Source organism: Salvelinus namaycush, unplaced genomic scaffold, assembly GCF_016432855.1.
Source record: "Salvelinus namaycush isolate Seneca unplaced genomic scaffold, SaNama_1.0 Scaffold339, whole genome shotgun sequence".
NCBI lineage: Eukaryota > Metazoa > Chordata > Actinopteri > Salmoniformes > Salmonidae > Salvelinus > Salvelinus namaycush.
In genome coordinates this window covers 95,831-109,589 of record NW_024060330.1, presented here as the reverse complement: position 1 = coordinate 109,589, position 13,759 = coordinate 95,831, and the positions used below count along the sequence as shown (strand labels likewise).

Below are 13,759 nucleotides of genomic sequence, written 5' to 3'. Positions count from 1 at the left end.
CCTGGGGCTCTGTGGGGTGTGTTTGTGTTTGTGAACAGAGCCCCAGGACCAGCTAGTTTAGGGGACTCTTCTCCAGGTTCATCTCTCTGTAGGTGAAGGATTTGTTACGTAAGGTTTGAGAATCGCTTCCCTTTATGTGGTTGTAGAATTTAACAGGTATTTTTCTGCATTTTGATAATTAGCGTGAATCTTCCTAATTCTGCTCTGCATGCATTACTTTGTGTTTTACGTTGTAAACTCTCTCACAGCACGGCAGGGCTGTAAAACTATAAATCTGCTGAAGACATACCAACACATTCATTTATATAGCTCTCAAACTTGGTTACACAACACGGCTTTAGAGCTTGCAAGAAAAGGCATTTTCGCTGTACTTGTGCACGTGACATTAAAACTTGACATTTGAAACAGTCCACAACACAGTCCACTGCAAGGAGAATTGGTTCGACACAGTAGTTTAGTGTTCAACTCTCCGTTTCCAGTCGCAGGGTAAGTGACACAAATCTGTTGCCTGTAATATTTGATCGACAAATTATTTGGCGACTGACTATTTTGTTTTTTTTAACGATAATGAATTAATGTTAATTAATGCTACAGTTGTTTAACTTAAAGATGGGAACGGTAGAGAGCAATAGGCAATGTTTACATGATATCACTTTACCTTAGCAGAAAGGCACCAGCCAAATGAACCCGTCATAATTATTCCCACAGGCTACCTCGCTGTCTCATTTCTGACAGACATGTCCCTGTAATTATTCCCACAGGCTACCTCGCTGTCTCTTTTCTGACAGACATGTCCCTGTAATTATTCCCACAGGCTACCTCGCTGTCTCATTTCAGACAGACATGTCCCTGTAATTATTCCCACAGGCTACCTCGCTGTCTCATTTCTGACAGACATGTCCCTGTAATTATTCCCACAGGCTACCTCGCTGTCTCATTTCTGACAGACATGTCCCTGTAATTATTCCCACAGGCTACCTCGCTGTCTCATTTCTGACAGACATATCCCTGTAATTATTCCCACAGGCTACCTCGCTGTCTCATTTCAGACAGACATGTCCCTGTAATTATTCCCACAGGCTACCCCGATGTCTCATTTCAGACAGACATGTCCCTGTAATTATTCCCACAGGCTACCTCGCTGTCTAATCTCTGACAGACATATCCCTGTAATTATTCCCACAGGCTACCTCGCTGTCTCATTTCTGACAGACATATCCCTGTAATTATTCCCACAGGCTACCTCGCTGTCTCATTTCTGACAGACATATCCCTGTAATTATTCCCACAGGCTACCTCGCTGTCTCAGTTCTGACAGACATATCCCTGTAATTATTCCCACAGGCTACCTCGCTGTCTCAGTTCTGACAGACATATCCCTGTAATTATTCCCACAGGCTACCTCGTCTCATTTCTGACAGACATGTCCCTGTAATTATTCCCACAGGCTACCTCGCTGTCTCAGTTCTGACAGACATATCCCTGTAATTATTCCCACAGGCTACCTCGTCTCATTTCTGACAGACATATCCCTGTAATTATTCCCACAGGCTACCTCGCTGTCTCATTTCTGACAGACATGTCCCTGTAATTATTCCCACAGGCTACCTCGATGTCTCATTTCTGACAGACATGTCCCTGTAATTATTCCCACAGGCTACCTCGCTGTCTCATTTCTGACAGACATATCCCTGTAATTATTCCCACAGGCTACCTCGTCTCATTTCTGACAGACATATCCCTGTAATTATTCCCACAGGCTACCTCGCTGTCTCATTTCTGACAGACATGTCCCTGTAATTATTCCCACAGGCTACCTCGATGTCTCATTTCTGACAGACATGTCCCTGTAATTATTCCCACAGGCTACCTCGATGTCTCATTTCTGACAGACATATCCCTGTAATTATTCCCACAGGCTACCTCGCTGTCTAATCTCTGACAGACATGTCCCTGTAATTATTCCCACAGGCTACCTCGCTGTCTAATCTCTGACAGACATGTCCCTGTAATTATTCCCACAGGCTACCTCGCTGTCTCATTTCTGACAGACATATCCCTGTAATTATTCCCACAGGCTACCTCGTCTCATTTCTGACAGACATATCCTTGTAATTATTCCCACAGGCTACCTCGTCTCATTTCTGACAGACATATCCCTGTAATTATTCCCACAGGCTACCTCGCTGTCTCATTTCTGACAGACATATCCCTGTAATTATTCCCACAGGCTACCTCGTCTCATTTCTGACAGACATCTCCCTGTAATTATTCCCACAGGCTACCTCGCTGTCTCATTTCTGACAGACATGTCCCTGTAATTATTCCCACAGGCTACCTCGATGTCTCATTTCTGACAGACATGTCCCTGTAATTATTCCCACAGGCTACCTCGATGTCTCATTTCTGACAGACATGTCCCTGTAATTATTCCCACAGGCTACCTCGCTGTCTCATTTCTGACAGACATGTCCCTGTAATTATTCCCACAGGCTACCTCGCTGTCTAATCTCTGACAGACATGTCCCTGTAATTATTCCCACAGGCTACCTCGCTGTCTCATTTCTGACAGACATGTCCCTGTAATTATTCCCACAGGCTACCTCGCTGTCTAATCTCTGACAGACATGTCCCTGTAATTATTCCCACAGGCTACCTCGCTGTCTAATCTCTGACAGACATGTCCCTGTAATTATTCCCACAGGCTACCTCGCTGTCTCATTTCTGACAGACATGTCCCTGTAATTATTCCCACAGGCTACCTCGCTGTCTAATCTCTGACAGACATGTCCCTGTAATTATTCCCACAGGCTACCTCGCTGTCTAATCTCTGACAGACATGTCCCTGTAATTATTCCCACAGGCTACCTCGCTGTCTAATCTCTGACAGACATGTCCCTGTAATTATTCCCACAGGCTACCTCGCTGTCTAATCTCTGACAGACATGTCCCTGTAATTATTCCCACAGGCTACCTCGCTGTCTCATTTCAGACAGGACCATCAGAATGTCGCAGAAGTACAACAGCCACATCCTGGTGATGGAGGACCGAGGGACTAACGGGTCTCCTGAGTCTACCGGTACCGCCATGTCTCCTCACGGTTCAACCATTAGTTTCCATAACATCCACTATAAGGTGACGAAGAGGAGCGGCTGTCTGTGTATGAAGAGGAAGACTACCACCAAAGACATTCTCATAGATCTGAAGTAAGTCGACTAGACACTGTTGTTGAGATTTAATCAGTTTTATACAAATGTCGGATCTTAATACGACCCATTTCGTCGCAGGAAGAAAATAATCCTGCAGAAGGATTTTAAATGGATTTCTTAATATTTAGAATCCGCCACCAGGGGGCAGCTGGACGCCGTGTTTGTATTAACAGACAGCAAGTCCAATGTGTTTCGGTTGAAGTAACCTATGTACACGGATAAATGGACAATATCTATAAGGGGTAGATCTATGTTCGTTATGGAAAATCTTTTTTTTATTTTTTAGATCCATTGTTTTATTATAGGTTCAAGGCAAACAATAATCAGAATAAACAATAGGTTCAGTACCTGTGTGGCCCAGCGGTTACAGCCGCTTATCCCGCATATGCCAGAGTCGACTCAAATCTGTCCGACTTCTGCCCTTCTAAATTTTTGGACGAACTAGTAAACTACTTTTCTAGTTACTTTCTGTGGGCTGTACTCTTACTCAAGTAATTTCTGAAGGAAGTAACTTATTACTCTGTTACATTGGACCAAATCACTTCAATTACAGTTGGATGAAAACCTAACTCCAAATGTGTGATTTTTTTTATTTTTTTTTTTACATGAATCGATACTATTGATTTCCCTTTATTCTGCGTTCAAGACAACTGGGAACTCGAAGAAAAAAAAAACACGCTCCGACTGTGAAAAATGTGTTTTTGAACTGTCTTCTATTGAACCTTGTTTGGGTAGGTATTTGCGTGTCAAAAAGATACACATAAAATAACACTATTTCACATGTCAAATAAGCTTGTTGACCAATCGGGACCTGAATATTAAGGTTGAATATTTTCCGGTAGGGTAACACGGTATTTCCCGCCAAAACTGGAAGTGCCATTCAAAAGCATATAAAGCATATTAATGGGTCTATATCTGGATTTGATAAGAGCTTTGATCAAAAAAATTCAAGCCTGAAGAGCTACATTAAAGACATTTAATGAGCCATACATTAAAGACATTTAATGAGCCCTACATTAAAGACATGTAATGAGCCCTACATTAAAGACATGTAATGAGCCCTACATTAAAGACATTTAATGAGCCCTACATTAAAGACATTTATTGAGCTCTACATTAAAGACATTTAATGAGCCCTACATTAAAGACATTTAATGAGCCATACATTAAAGACATTTAATGAGCCATACATTAAAGACATTTAATGAGCCATACATTAAAGAAATTTAATGAGCCATACATTAAAGACATGTAATGAGCCATAAATTAAATACATTTAATGCGCCCTACATTAAATACATTTAATGAGCCCTACATTAAAGACATTTAATGAGCCCTACATTAAAGACATTTAATGAGCCCTACATTAAAGACATTTAATGAGCCCTAAATTAAATACATTTAATGAGCCATACATTAAATACATTTAATGAGCCATACCTTAAAGACATTTAATGAGCCATACATTAAAGACATTTAATGAGCACTACATGAAATACATTTAATGAGCCCTACATTAAATACATTTAATGAGCCATACCTTAAAGACATTTAATGAGCCATACATTAAAGACATTTAATGAGCCCTACATTAAATACATTTAATGAGCCCTACATTAAACACATTTAATGAGCCCTACATTAAATACATTTAATGAGCCGTACATTAAAGCCATTTTATGAGCCGTACATTAAAGACATTTAATGAGCCAAAGCCCAAAGAAGCTGAAATGTTTGTATCATTATCCAATACATACAGTATATGATATAGGCTACTGCACATTACTCACGACAGGAAAACATAAAAGCCCATAGATGTAGCTAGCTATATGCTCTCGTGGGTAAATAAATGAAACCAGCTCCAGTAGGCTAGTCTTTCTTCAGTTTCAACTATAGTACTGTGCTATATTGTATTATACTGTATTATGTGGACAGGAATTACGCACCTCGTTCAAACCAGGAAGCTGGGAGAGAACATGTGATGCTGATACAGGACATTTGGCTTACAAAGTTACAAGTATAGGCTAGTATAGGCTAGTATAGGCTAGTATAGGCTAGTATAGGCTAGTATAGGCTAGTATAGGCTGGTATAGGCTAGTATAGGCTAGTATAGGCTAGTATAGGCTAGTATAGGCTGGTATAGGCTGGTATAGGCTGGTATAGGCTAGTATAGGCTAGTATAGGCTGGTATAGGCTAGTATAGGCTGGTATAGGCTAGTATAGGCTAGTATAGGCTGGTATAGGCTAGTATAGGCTAGTATAGGCACATTTGATTTTAATTTTGAAATATAATAGGGCCTATTTGTATAATTAGTAGGCTGACGCAAATATATCTTTCATAATATTTCCCCTAATGTTTTTAGCCTACCTTCTCTGTCTCTATTGTTGCGTCATTCCTTCCTCGCTTTCAACAGTTAAATGAAATACATTTTGTTGTCCTGATCTTCATCATTCTAATGACATCCTTGAATAATATAGGACTAGAATTAGATGCAGAAGGCTTTCACTTCTCTTCACGAAGATTGAATGGTTACGGGTCTGAATAAATAACTGCTATTATCAGGTATGAAGGTAAGACCCAGATGCAGACAACGTCAAATTAACAATGGTTTGATAATCCAACAGGGGCAGGCAAAAGACAGGTCAAGTCAGGCAGGGGTCAGTAAACCAGAGGTGGGGCAACGGTACCGGTCGGCAGGCAGGCTCAGTATCAGGGTAGGCAGAGGTCAGTAAACCAGAGGTGGGGCAACGGTACCGGTCGGCAGGCAGGCTCAGGGTCAGGGTAGGCAGAGGTCAGTAAACCAGAGGTGGGGCAACGGTACCGGTCGGCAGGCAGGCTCAGGGTCAGGTTAGGCAGAGGTTAATAATCCAGAGGTGGGCAAAGCTACCGGTCGGCAGGCAGGCTCAGGGTCAGGTTAGGCAGAGGTCAATAATCCAGAGGTGGGCAAAGGTACAGATCGGCAGACAGGCTCAGGGTCAGGTTAGGCAGGGGTCAGTAAACCAGAGGTGGGCAAAGGTACAGGTCGGCAGGCAGGCTCAGGGTCAGGTTAGGCAGAGGTCAATAATCCAGAGGTGGGCAAAGGTACAGATCGGCAGACAGGCTCAGGGTCAGGTTAGGCAGGGGTCAGTAAACCAGAGGTGGGCAAAGGTACAGGTCGGCAGGCAGGCTCAGGGTCAGGTTAGGCAGGGGTCAGTAAACCAGAGGTGGGGCAACGGTACAGGTCGGCAGGCAGGCTCAGGGTCAGGTTAGGCAGAGGTCAATAATCCAGAGGTGGGCAAAGGTACAGGTCGGCAGGCAGGCTCAGGGTCAGGACAGGCAGGGGTCAGTAAACCAGAGGTGGGGCAACGGTACAGGTCGGCAGGCAGGCTCAGGGTCAGGTTAGGCAGAGGTCAATAATCCAGAGGTGGGCAACGGTACAGGTCGGTAGGCAGGCTCTGGGTCAAGGCAGGCAGGGGTCAGTAAACCAGAGGTGGGGCAACGGTACAGGTCGGTAGGCAGGCTCTGGGTCAGGGCAGGCAGGGGTCAATAATCCAGAGGGGGGCAACGGTACAGGTCGGTAGGCAGGCTCTGGGTCAGGGTAGGCAGAGGTCAATAATCCAGAGGTGGGCAAAGGTACAGATCGGCAGACAGGCTCAGGGTCAGGTTAGGCAGGGGTCAGTAAACCAGAGGTGGGCAAAGGTACAGATCGGCAGGCAGGCTCAGGGTCAGGTTAGGCAGGGGTCAGTAAACCAGAGGTGGGCAAAGGTACAGGTCGGCAGGCAGGCTCAGGGTCAGGTTAGGCAGGGGTCAGTAAACCAGAGGTGGGGCAACGGTACCGGTCGGCAGGCAGGCTCAGGGTCAGGTTAGGCAGAGGTCAGTAAACCAGAGGTGGGCAAAGGTACAGATCGGCAGACAGGCTCAGGTTCAGGTTAGGCAGAGGTCAATAATCCAGAGGTGGGCAAAGCTACCGGTCGGCAGGCAGGCTCAGGGTCAGGACAGGCAAGGGTCAAAACCAGGAGGGCGAGAAAAAGTGAAGCTGAGGAAAAGCAGGAGCTGAGACAAAAACACTGGTTGACTTGACAAACAAGACGAACTGGCAACGGACAAACAGAGAACACAGGTATAAATACACAGGGGATAATGGGGGAAGATGGGCGACACCTGGAGGGGGGGTGTGGAGACAATCACAAAGACAGGGGAAACAGATCAGGGTGTGACAGCTATAACCTACCTATAACACGCGTTCACTCTTCTTTCAAACTACCCGTGAGTTCTACTGGCTGCCGTATTTAACATTCAAATAACAAGAGCTTGCTTCCCTCTTCGAATAGTCTATTGGTATAAGGACTGAAAAAAAAAAAAAAGAAAAGTCCAGCAAGCTATTTTAGTCTAGCTATTCATGCATGGGCTCAGGAGTGTTTTTTAAAGGAGAGAGGCCAGCAGAGCACAGGTACCTGCGTATTGCGCAAGAGACGGAGGCTATAAATTAATAGCTTACTATGCATAACCCATCATTAACGTGTATCTTTTTTGACCCAAACGTTGTTCCATAATCTTCCAACTTGGAATTCCATTTTTCTAGAGCTCCGACTTTCCAGCATGAAGATCACGACGTCATGTTTGACCTTGTTTTTTGACCCCCTTGACCCATGAAAATGTGTTAAAATTATTCTTAAATCCACTGGCTCTCAAAGTTGTCCGTCAAACACCGCATCTCCACCATGTGTCTTGAAGTGAAGTGCCTTCACTCCTGAAGATATTTTTGTTATTAGGTTCTTAGCCAAATGCGATCAGAGGTAAGTTACACTTTAATTACCTTCTGCCTTTGTAATATTATATATTTCTGGAGTAAGTTAAGGATTTCTAAGATATAATGTTGAAATTGTGTTTTGACGGCGGGTGCAAATCAAATGGCTAGGTAGCTAACTATCTAGCTTTCGCTAACCCAGAATCTGACAGACAAAGTTTAATCTCCTGTCTTTAGCTCTCCATATGATCTCTCTTTTTCATTGGCATAAAGACTGAACAGATTATTCAGATGTGTGTGGCAACAATAGCTAACTAGCTATCACATTAGGTTGCAACTAGATACGTTTTCTAAACTAGCTAGCTACAGTGTCAACCACGTAGCTAGCTAACGTTAGCTATATCAATGGGTCAGTCCACCACAGCATCCTCCCACGCATTGCTCTCTTTTACTCAGTGTGTGTGTGTGTGTGTGTGTGTGTGTGTGTGTGTGTGTGTGTGTGTGTGTGTGTGTGTGTGTGTGTGTGTGTGTGTGTGTGTGTGTGTGTGTGTGTGTGTGTGTGTGTGTCTAAATGTCACTCTGTTTTTATGACGGGCGTCTGGCAGTCTCTATGGGGGTGACACAGGGCTCAATTCTCGGGCCGACTCTTTTCTCTGTATACATCAATAATGTTGCTCTTGCTGCTGGTGATTCTCTGATCCACCTCTACGCAGACGACACCATTCTGTATACATCTGGCCTTTCTTTGGACGCTGTGCTAACAAACCTCCAAACGAGCTTCAATGCCATACAACACTCCTTCCGTGGCCTCCAACTGCTCTTAAATGCTAGTAAAACTCAGTGCATGCTCTTCAACCGATTGCTACCCGCACCCTCCCGCCCGAATACGGCTGCACAGTAATGTCTCTTATCGATGGCGGTTATGATGTCGTTTAGGACCTTGAGTATTATGTATAGCCTAACTATAGTATAAAACGAGCATCCACACTGGAGGAAGTAGGCCTGTCAGTACAGTAGGCCTGTCAGTACAGTAGGCCTGTCAGTACAGTAGGCCTGTCAGTACAGTAGGCCTGTCAGTACAGTAGGCCTGTCAGTACAGTAGGCCTGTCAGTCAATATTAATGGTCACATGCACATGGTTAGCAGATGTTAATGCGAATGTAGTGAAATGCTTGTGCTTCTAGATCCGACAGAGCAGCAATATCTAGCAAGTAATCTAACAAGTCTAACAAGTAACATGCTGACCAGACCGGACACGTCGCGTGCGCGAGCGTTGCAAAATCAATTTAGAAATGCATGTTATTCAATTATTGCACCCACACTGCTCGCGCGCGCCAACGAGCGTCTGCGATGCCAAGGGCTAAAATAGAACTCCTTCCTATTTCTGACGCAGAAAGTCCTGCTTCTCCCATCTCCTCATTGGTTTATAGAAGCAGGTACCCACGTGCCATCTCCTCATTGGTTTATAGAAGCAGGTACCCACGTGCCATCTCCTCATTGGTTTATAGAAGCACGTACCCACGTGCCATCTCCTCATTGGTTTATAGAAGCAGGTACCCACGTGCCATCTCCTCATTGGTTTATAGAAGCACGTACCCACGTGCCATCTCCTCATTGGTTTATAGAAGCAGGTACCCACGTGCCATCTCCTCATTGGTTTATAGAAGCAGGTACCCACGTGCCATCTCCTCATTGGTTTATAGAAGCAGGTACCCACGTGCCATCTCCTCATTGGTTTATAGAAGCAGGTACCCACGTGCCATCTCCTCATTGGTTTATAGAAGCAGGTACCCACGTGCCATCTCCTCATTGGTTTATAGAAGCAGGTACCCACGTGCCATCTCCTCATTGGTTTATAGAAGCAGGTACCCACGTGCCATCTCCTCATTGGTTTATAGAAGCAGGTACCCACGTGCCATCTCCTCATTGGTTTATAGAAGCAGGTACCCACGTGCCATCTCCTCATTGGTTTATAGAAGCAGGTACCCACGTGCCATCTCCTCATTGGTTTATAGAAGCAGGTACCCACGTGCCATCTCCTCATTGGTTTATAGAAGCAGGTACCCACGTGCCATCTCCTCATTGGTTTATAGAAGCAGGTACCCACGTGCCATCTCCTCATTGGTTTATAGAAGCAGGTACCCACGTGCCATCTCCTCATTGGTTTATAGAAGCACGTACCCACGTGCCATCTCCTCATTGGTTTATAGAAGCAGGTACCCACGTGCCATCTCCTCATTGGTTTATAGAAGCAGGTACCCACGTGCCATCTCCTCATTGGTTTATAGAAGCAGGTACCCACGTGCCATCTCCTCATTGGTTTATAGAAGCAGGTACCCACGTGCCATCTCCTCATTGGTTTATAGAAGCAGGTACCCACGTGCCATCTCCTCATTGGTTTATAGAAGCAGGTACCCACGTGCCATCTCCTCATTGGTTTATAGAAGCAGGTACCCACGTGCCATCTCCTCATTGGTTTATAGAAGCAGGTACCCACGTGCCATCTCCTCATTGGTTTATAGAAGCAGGTACCCACGTGCCATCTCCTCATTGGTTTATAGAAGCACATACCCACGTGCCATCTCCTCATTGGTTTATAGAAGCAGGTACCCATGTGCCATCTCCTCATTGGTTTATAGAAGCAGGTACCCACGTGCCATCTCCTCATTGGTTTATAGAAGCAGGTACCCACGTGCCATCTCCTCATTGGTTTATAGAAGCAGGTACCCACGTGCCATCTCCTCATTGGTTTATAGAAGCAGGTACCCACGTGCCATCTCCTCATTGGTTATACCCATGTGGGTGATTGAAAGACTAAATGTTTTGCCGGTTGTCGTGGTAATACTGTGAAAGTGTAGATGCCAATTACCATATAAGTTCAAAGATGAAAAAGCCTGGAAGGAGGAGAGATGACTAGAAACGATTCGGTTGACCGTTTTATGTGTGGATTAATTGTCGGAGTAGAGGACCTTGTGCATTTCAGGTAAAATAACAACTCAATGTTTATATCCCAGAACAAATTAGCTAGCAACAGCAAGCTAGCTAAATAGGACAAACTAGCGAGCAAGTGCAAGCTAACTAGTTAAATTGCCATTCATGTTTAATGCTTTTCGACCTGTCCCCAAATTAATGTCATTGGTTCAGAGTTTGTTTTGATATTTTAACCTGCGTGTCGTGATCGCGTTTGGTGTGGGTGGACAAAATACATTTATGCACGATGGCGCACGCGCGCAGCCGGTTTGGGTTCCGTGTAATCGAACAATATCTAACAAGTTAACTTAACAAGTAATCTAACAATTCTAACAAGTAATCTAACAATATTTAACAAGTTATCTAACAAGTTAACTTAACAAGTAATCTAACAATTCTAACAAGTAATCTAACAATATTTAACAAGTTATCTAACAAGTAATCTAACAATTCTAACAAGTAATCTAACAATATTTAACAAGTAATCTAACAAGTAATCTAACAATATTTAACAAGTAATCTAACAAGTAATCTAACAATCCCGCAAGTAATCTAAAAATATCTAACAAGTAATCTCACAATTCTAGCAAGTAATATAACAATTCTACATGTAATCTAACAATATTACTAAGATTGTATATGACCTATATGTTTAATATGGGCATAAATGGCGGAAACAGGGAGTATTTTGACCTTTTCCACTATTTGTTGTGCTACAACCTGAATTTAAAATGGATTAAATTGAGATTGTTTTGTTTCTGGCCTACACACAATACCTCATAATGTATACCCCCCAAGCCATAAGACTCCTGAACATCTAGTCAAATGGCTACCCAGACTATTTGCATTGCCTCCCCCCTCCCCTCTCCACACCACTGCCACTCTCTGTTGTCATCTATGCATAGTCACTTTAATAACTCTACCTACATGTACATACTACCTCAACTAACCGGTGCCCCCGCACATTGACTCCGTACCGGCACCCCGCTGTATATATTGTTATTTTACTGCTGCTCTTTAATTACTTGTTACTTTTATCTCTTATTCTTATCCATATTTTTTTGAAACTGCACTGTTGGTTAGGGACTCGTAAATAAGCATTTCACTGTAAGGTCTACACCTGTTGTATTTCGGCGCATGTTACTAATACAATTTTATTTGATTTGAATGTCAAAGTGGAATTATGTTTTTTGAAATTTTTACAAATTAATTATAAATGAAAAACTGAAATGTCTTGAGTCAATAAGTATTCAACTTCTTTGTTGTGGCAAGACTAAATACTGTAAATTTAGGAATAAAAATGTGCTTAAAACTTCTTATGGCTGCAGGGGCAGTATTGAGTAGCTTGGGTGAAAAGGTGCCCAGAGGTGCCCAGAGTAAACTGCCTGCTCCTCAGTCCCAGTTGCTAATATATGCAGAGTATTAGTAGTATTGGATAGAAAACACTCTGAAGTTTCTAAAACTGTTTGAATGATGTCTGTGAGTATAACAGAACTCATATGGCAGGCATAAACCTGAGAATAAAATCCAACCAGGAAGTGGGAAATCTGAGGTTTGTAGGTTTTCAACTCATCGCCTATCGAATACACAGTGGGATATGGAGATACAGTTGAAATGGGGTCATGTTGCACTTCCTAAGACTTCCACTAGATGTCAACAGTCTTTAGAACCTTGTCTGATGCTTTTACTGTGAAGTGGGGCCGAAGGAGAGGGGAATGAGTAAGGTCTATCATGAGCTGAACATGCTCTGACCATGCGCGTTCATGTGAGAGCGAGCTCTGTTCTATCGCATTTCTGAAGACAAAGGAATTCTCTGTTTGGAACATTATTGAAGATTTCTGTTAAAACATCCTAAAGATTGATTCAATACATCGTTTGACATGTTTCTACTGACTGTTACGGAACTTTTTGACATTTCGTCTGCTTTTAGTGAACGCGCTTCGTGACTTTGGATTTGTTGACCAAACGCGCTAACAAAAGTAGCTATTTGGACATAAATGATGGACATTACCGAACAAAACAAACATTTCTTGTGGAAGTGGGAGTCCTGGGAGGGCATTCCGACGAAGATCAGCAACTGTATGGCTTGCTTTTGTGGCTGAACGCTTTTCTCAGATTATTGAATATTGTGCTTTTGCCGTAAAGCTTTTTTGAAATCTGACACAGCGGTTGCATTAAGAACAAGTTTATCTTTAATTATATGTAAAACATGTATCTTTCATCAAAGTTTATGATGAGTATTTCTGTTATTTGATGTGGCTCTGCAATTTCTCCGGATATTTTGGAGGCATTTCTGAACATGGCGCCAATGTAAACTGAGGTTTTTGGATATAAATATGAACTTTATCGAACAAAACATATATGTATTGTGTAACATGAAGTCCTATGAGTGTCATCTGATGAAGATCATCAAAGGTTAGTGATTAATTTTATCTCTATTTCTGCTTTTTGTGACTCCTGTCTTTGGCTGGAAAAATGGCTGTGTTTTTCTGTGATTTGGTGGTGACCTAACATAATCGTTTGTCTTTTTGAAATCGGACACTGTGGTGGGATTAACAAGAAGTGTACCTTTAAAATGGTGTGAAATACTTGTATGCTTGAGGAATTTTAATTATGAGATTTCTGTTGTTTGAATTTGGCGCCCTGCACTTTCACTGGCTGTTGTCATATCGATCCCGTTAACGGGATTGCAGCCCTAAGAAGTTTTAACAAGTCACATAATAAGTTGCATGGACTCACTCTGTGTGCAATAATAGTGTTTAACGTGATTTTGAATGACTACCTCATCTCTGTACCCCACACATACCATTATCTGTAAGATCCCTCAGTTGAGCAGTGAATTTCAAACACAAAT

At 43.0% G+C, this 13,759-nt stretch overlaps 1 protein-coding gene across 1 annotated transcript in view; it reads left to right on the top strand.

Moving 5' to 3' along the window:
- Nucleotides 1-3,006: 3,006 nt before the first annotated feature.
- The window catches only part of LOC120040277 (broad substrate specificity ATP-binding cassette transporter ABCG2-like), a 40,120-nt gene continuing 29,367 nt past the window's right edge, over nucleotides 3,007-13,759 (top strand). Inside the window, exon 1 of the mRNA XM_038985473.1 lies at nucleotides 3,007-3,206. Within this exon, the coding sequence (XP_038841401.1) occupies nucleotides 3,007-3,206 (200 nt within the window). The remainder of the gene's footprint in view (nucleotides 3,207-13,759) is intronic.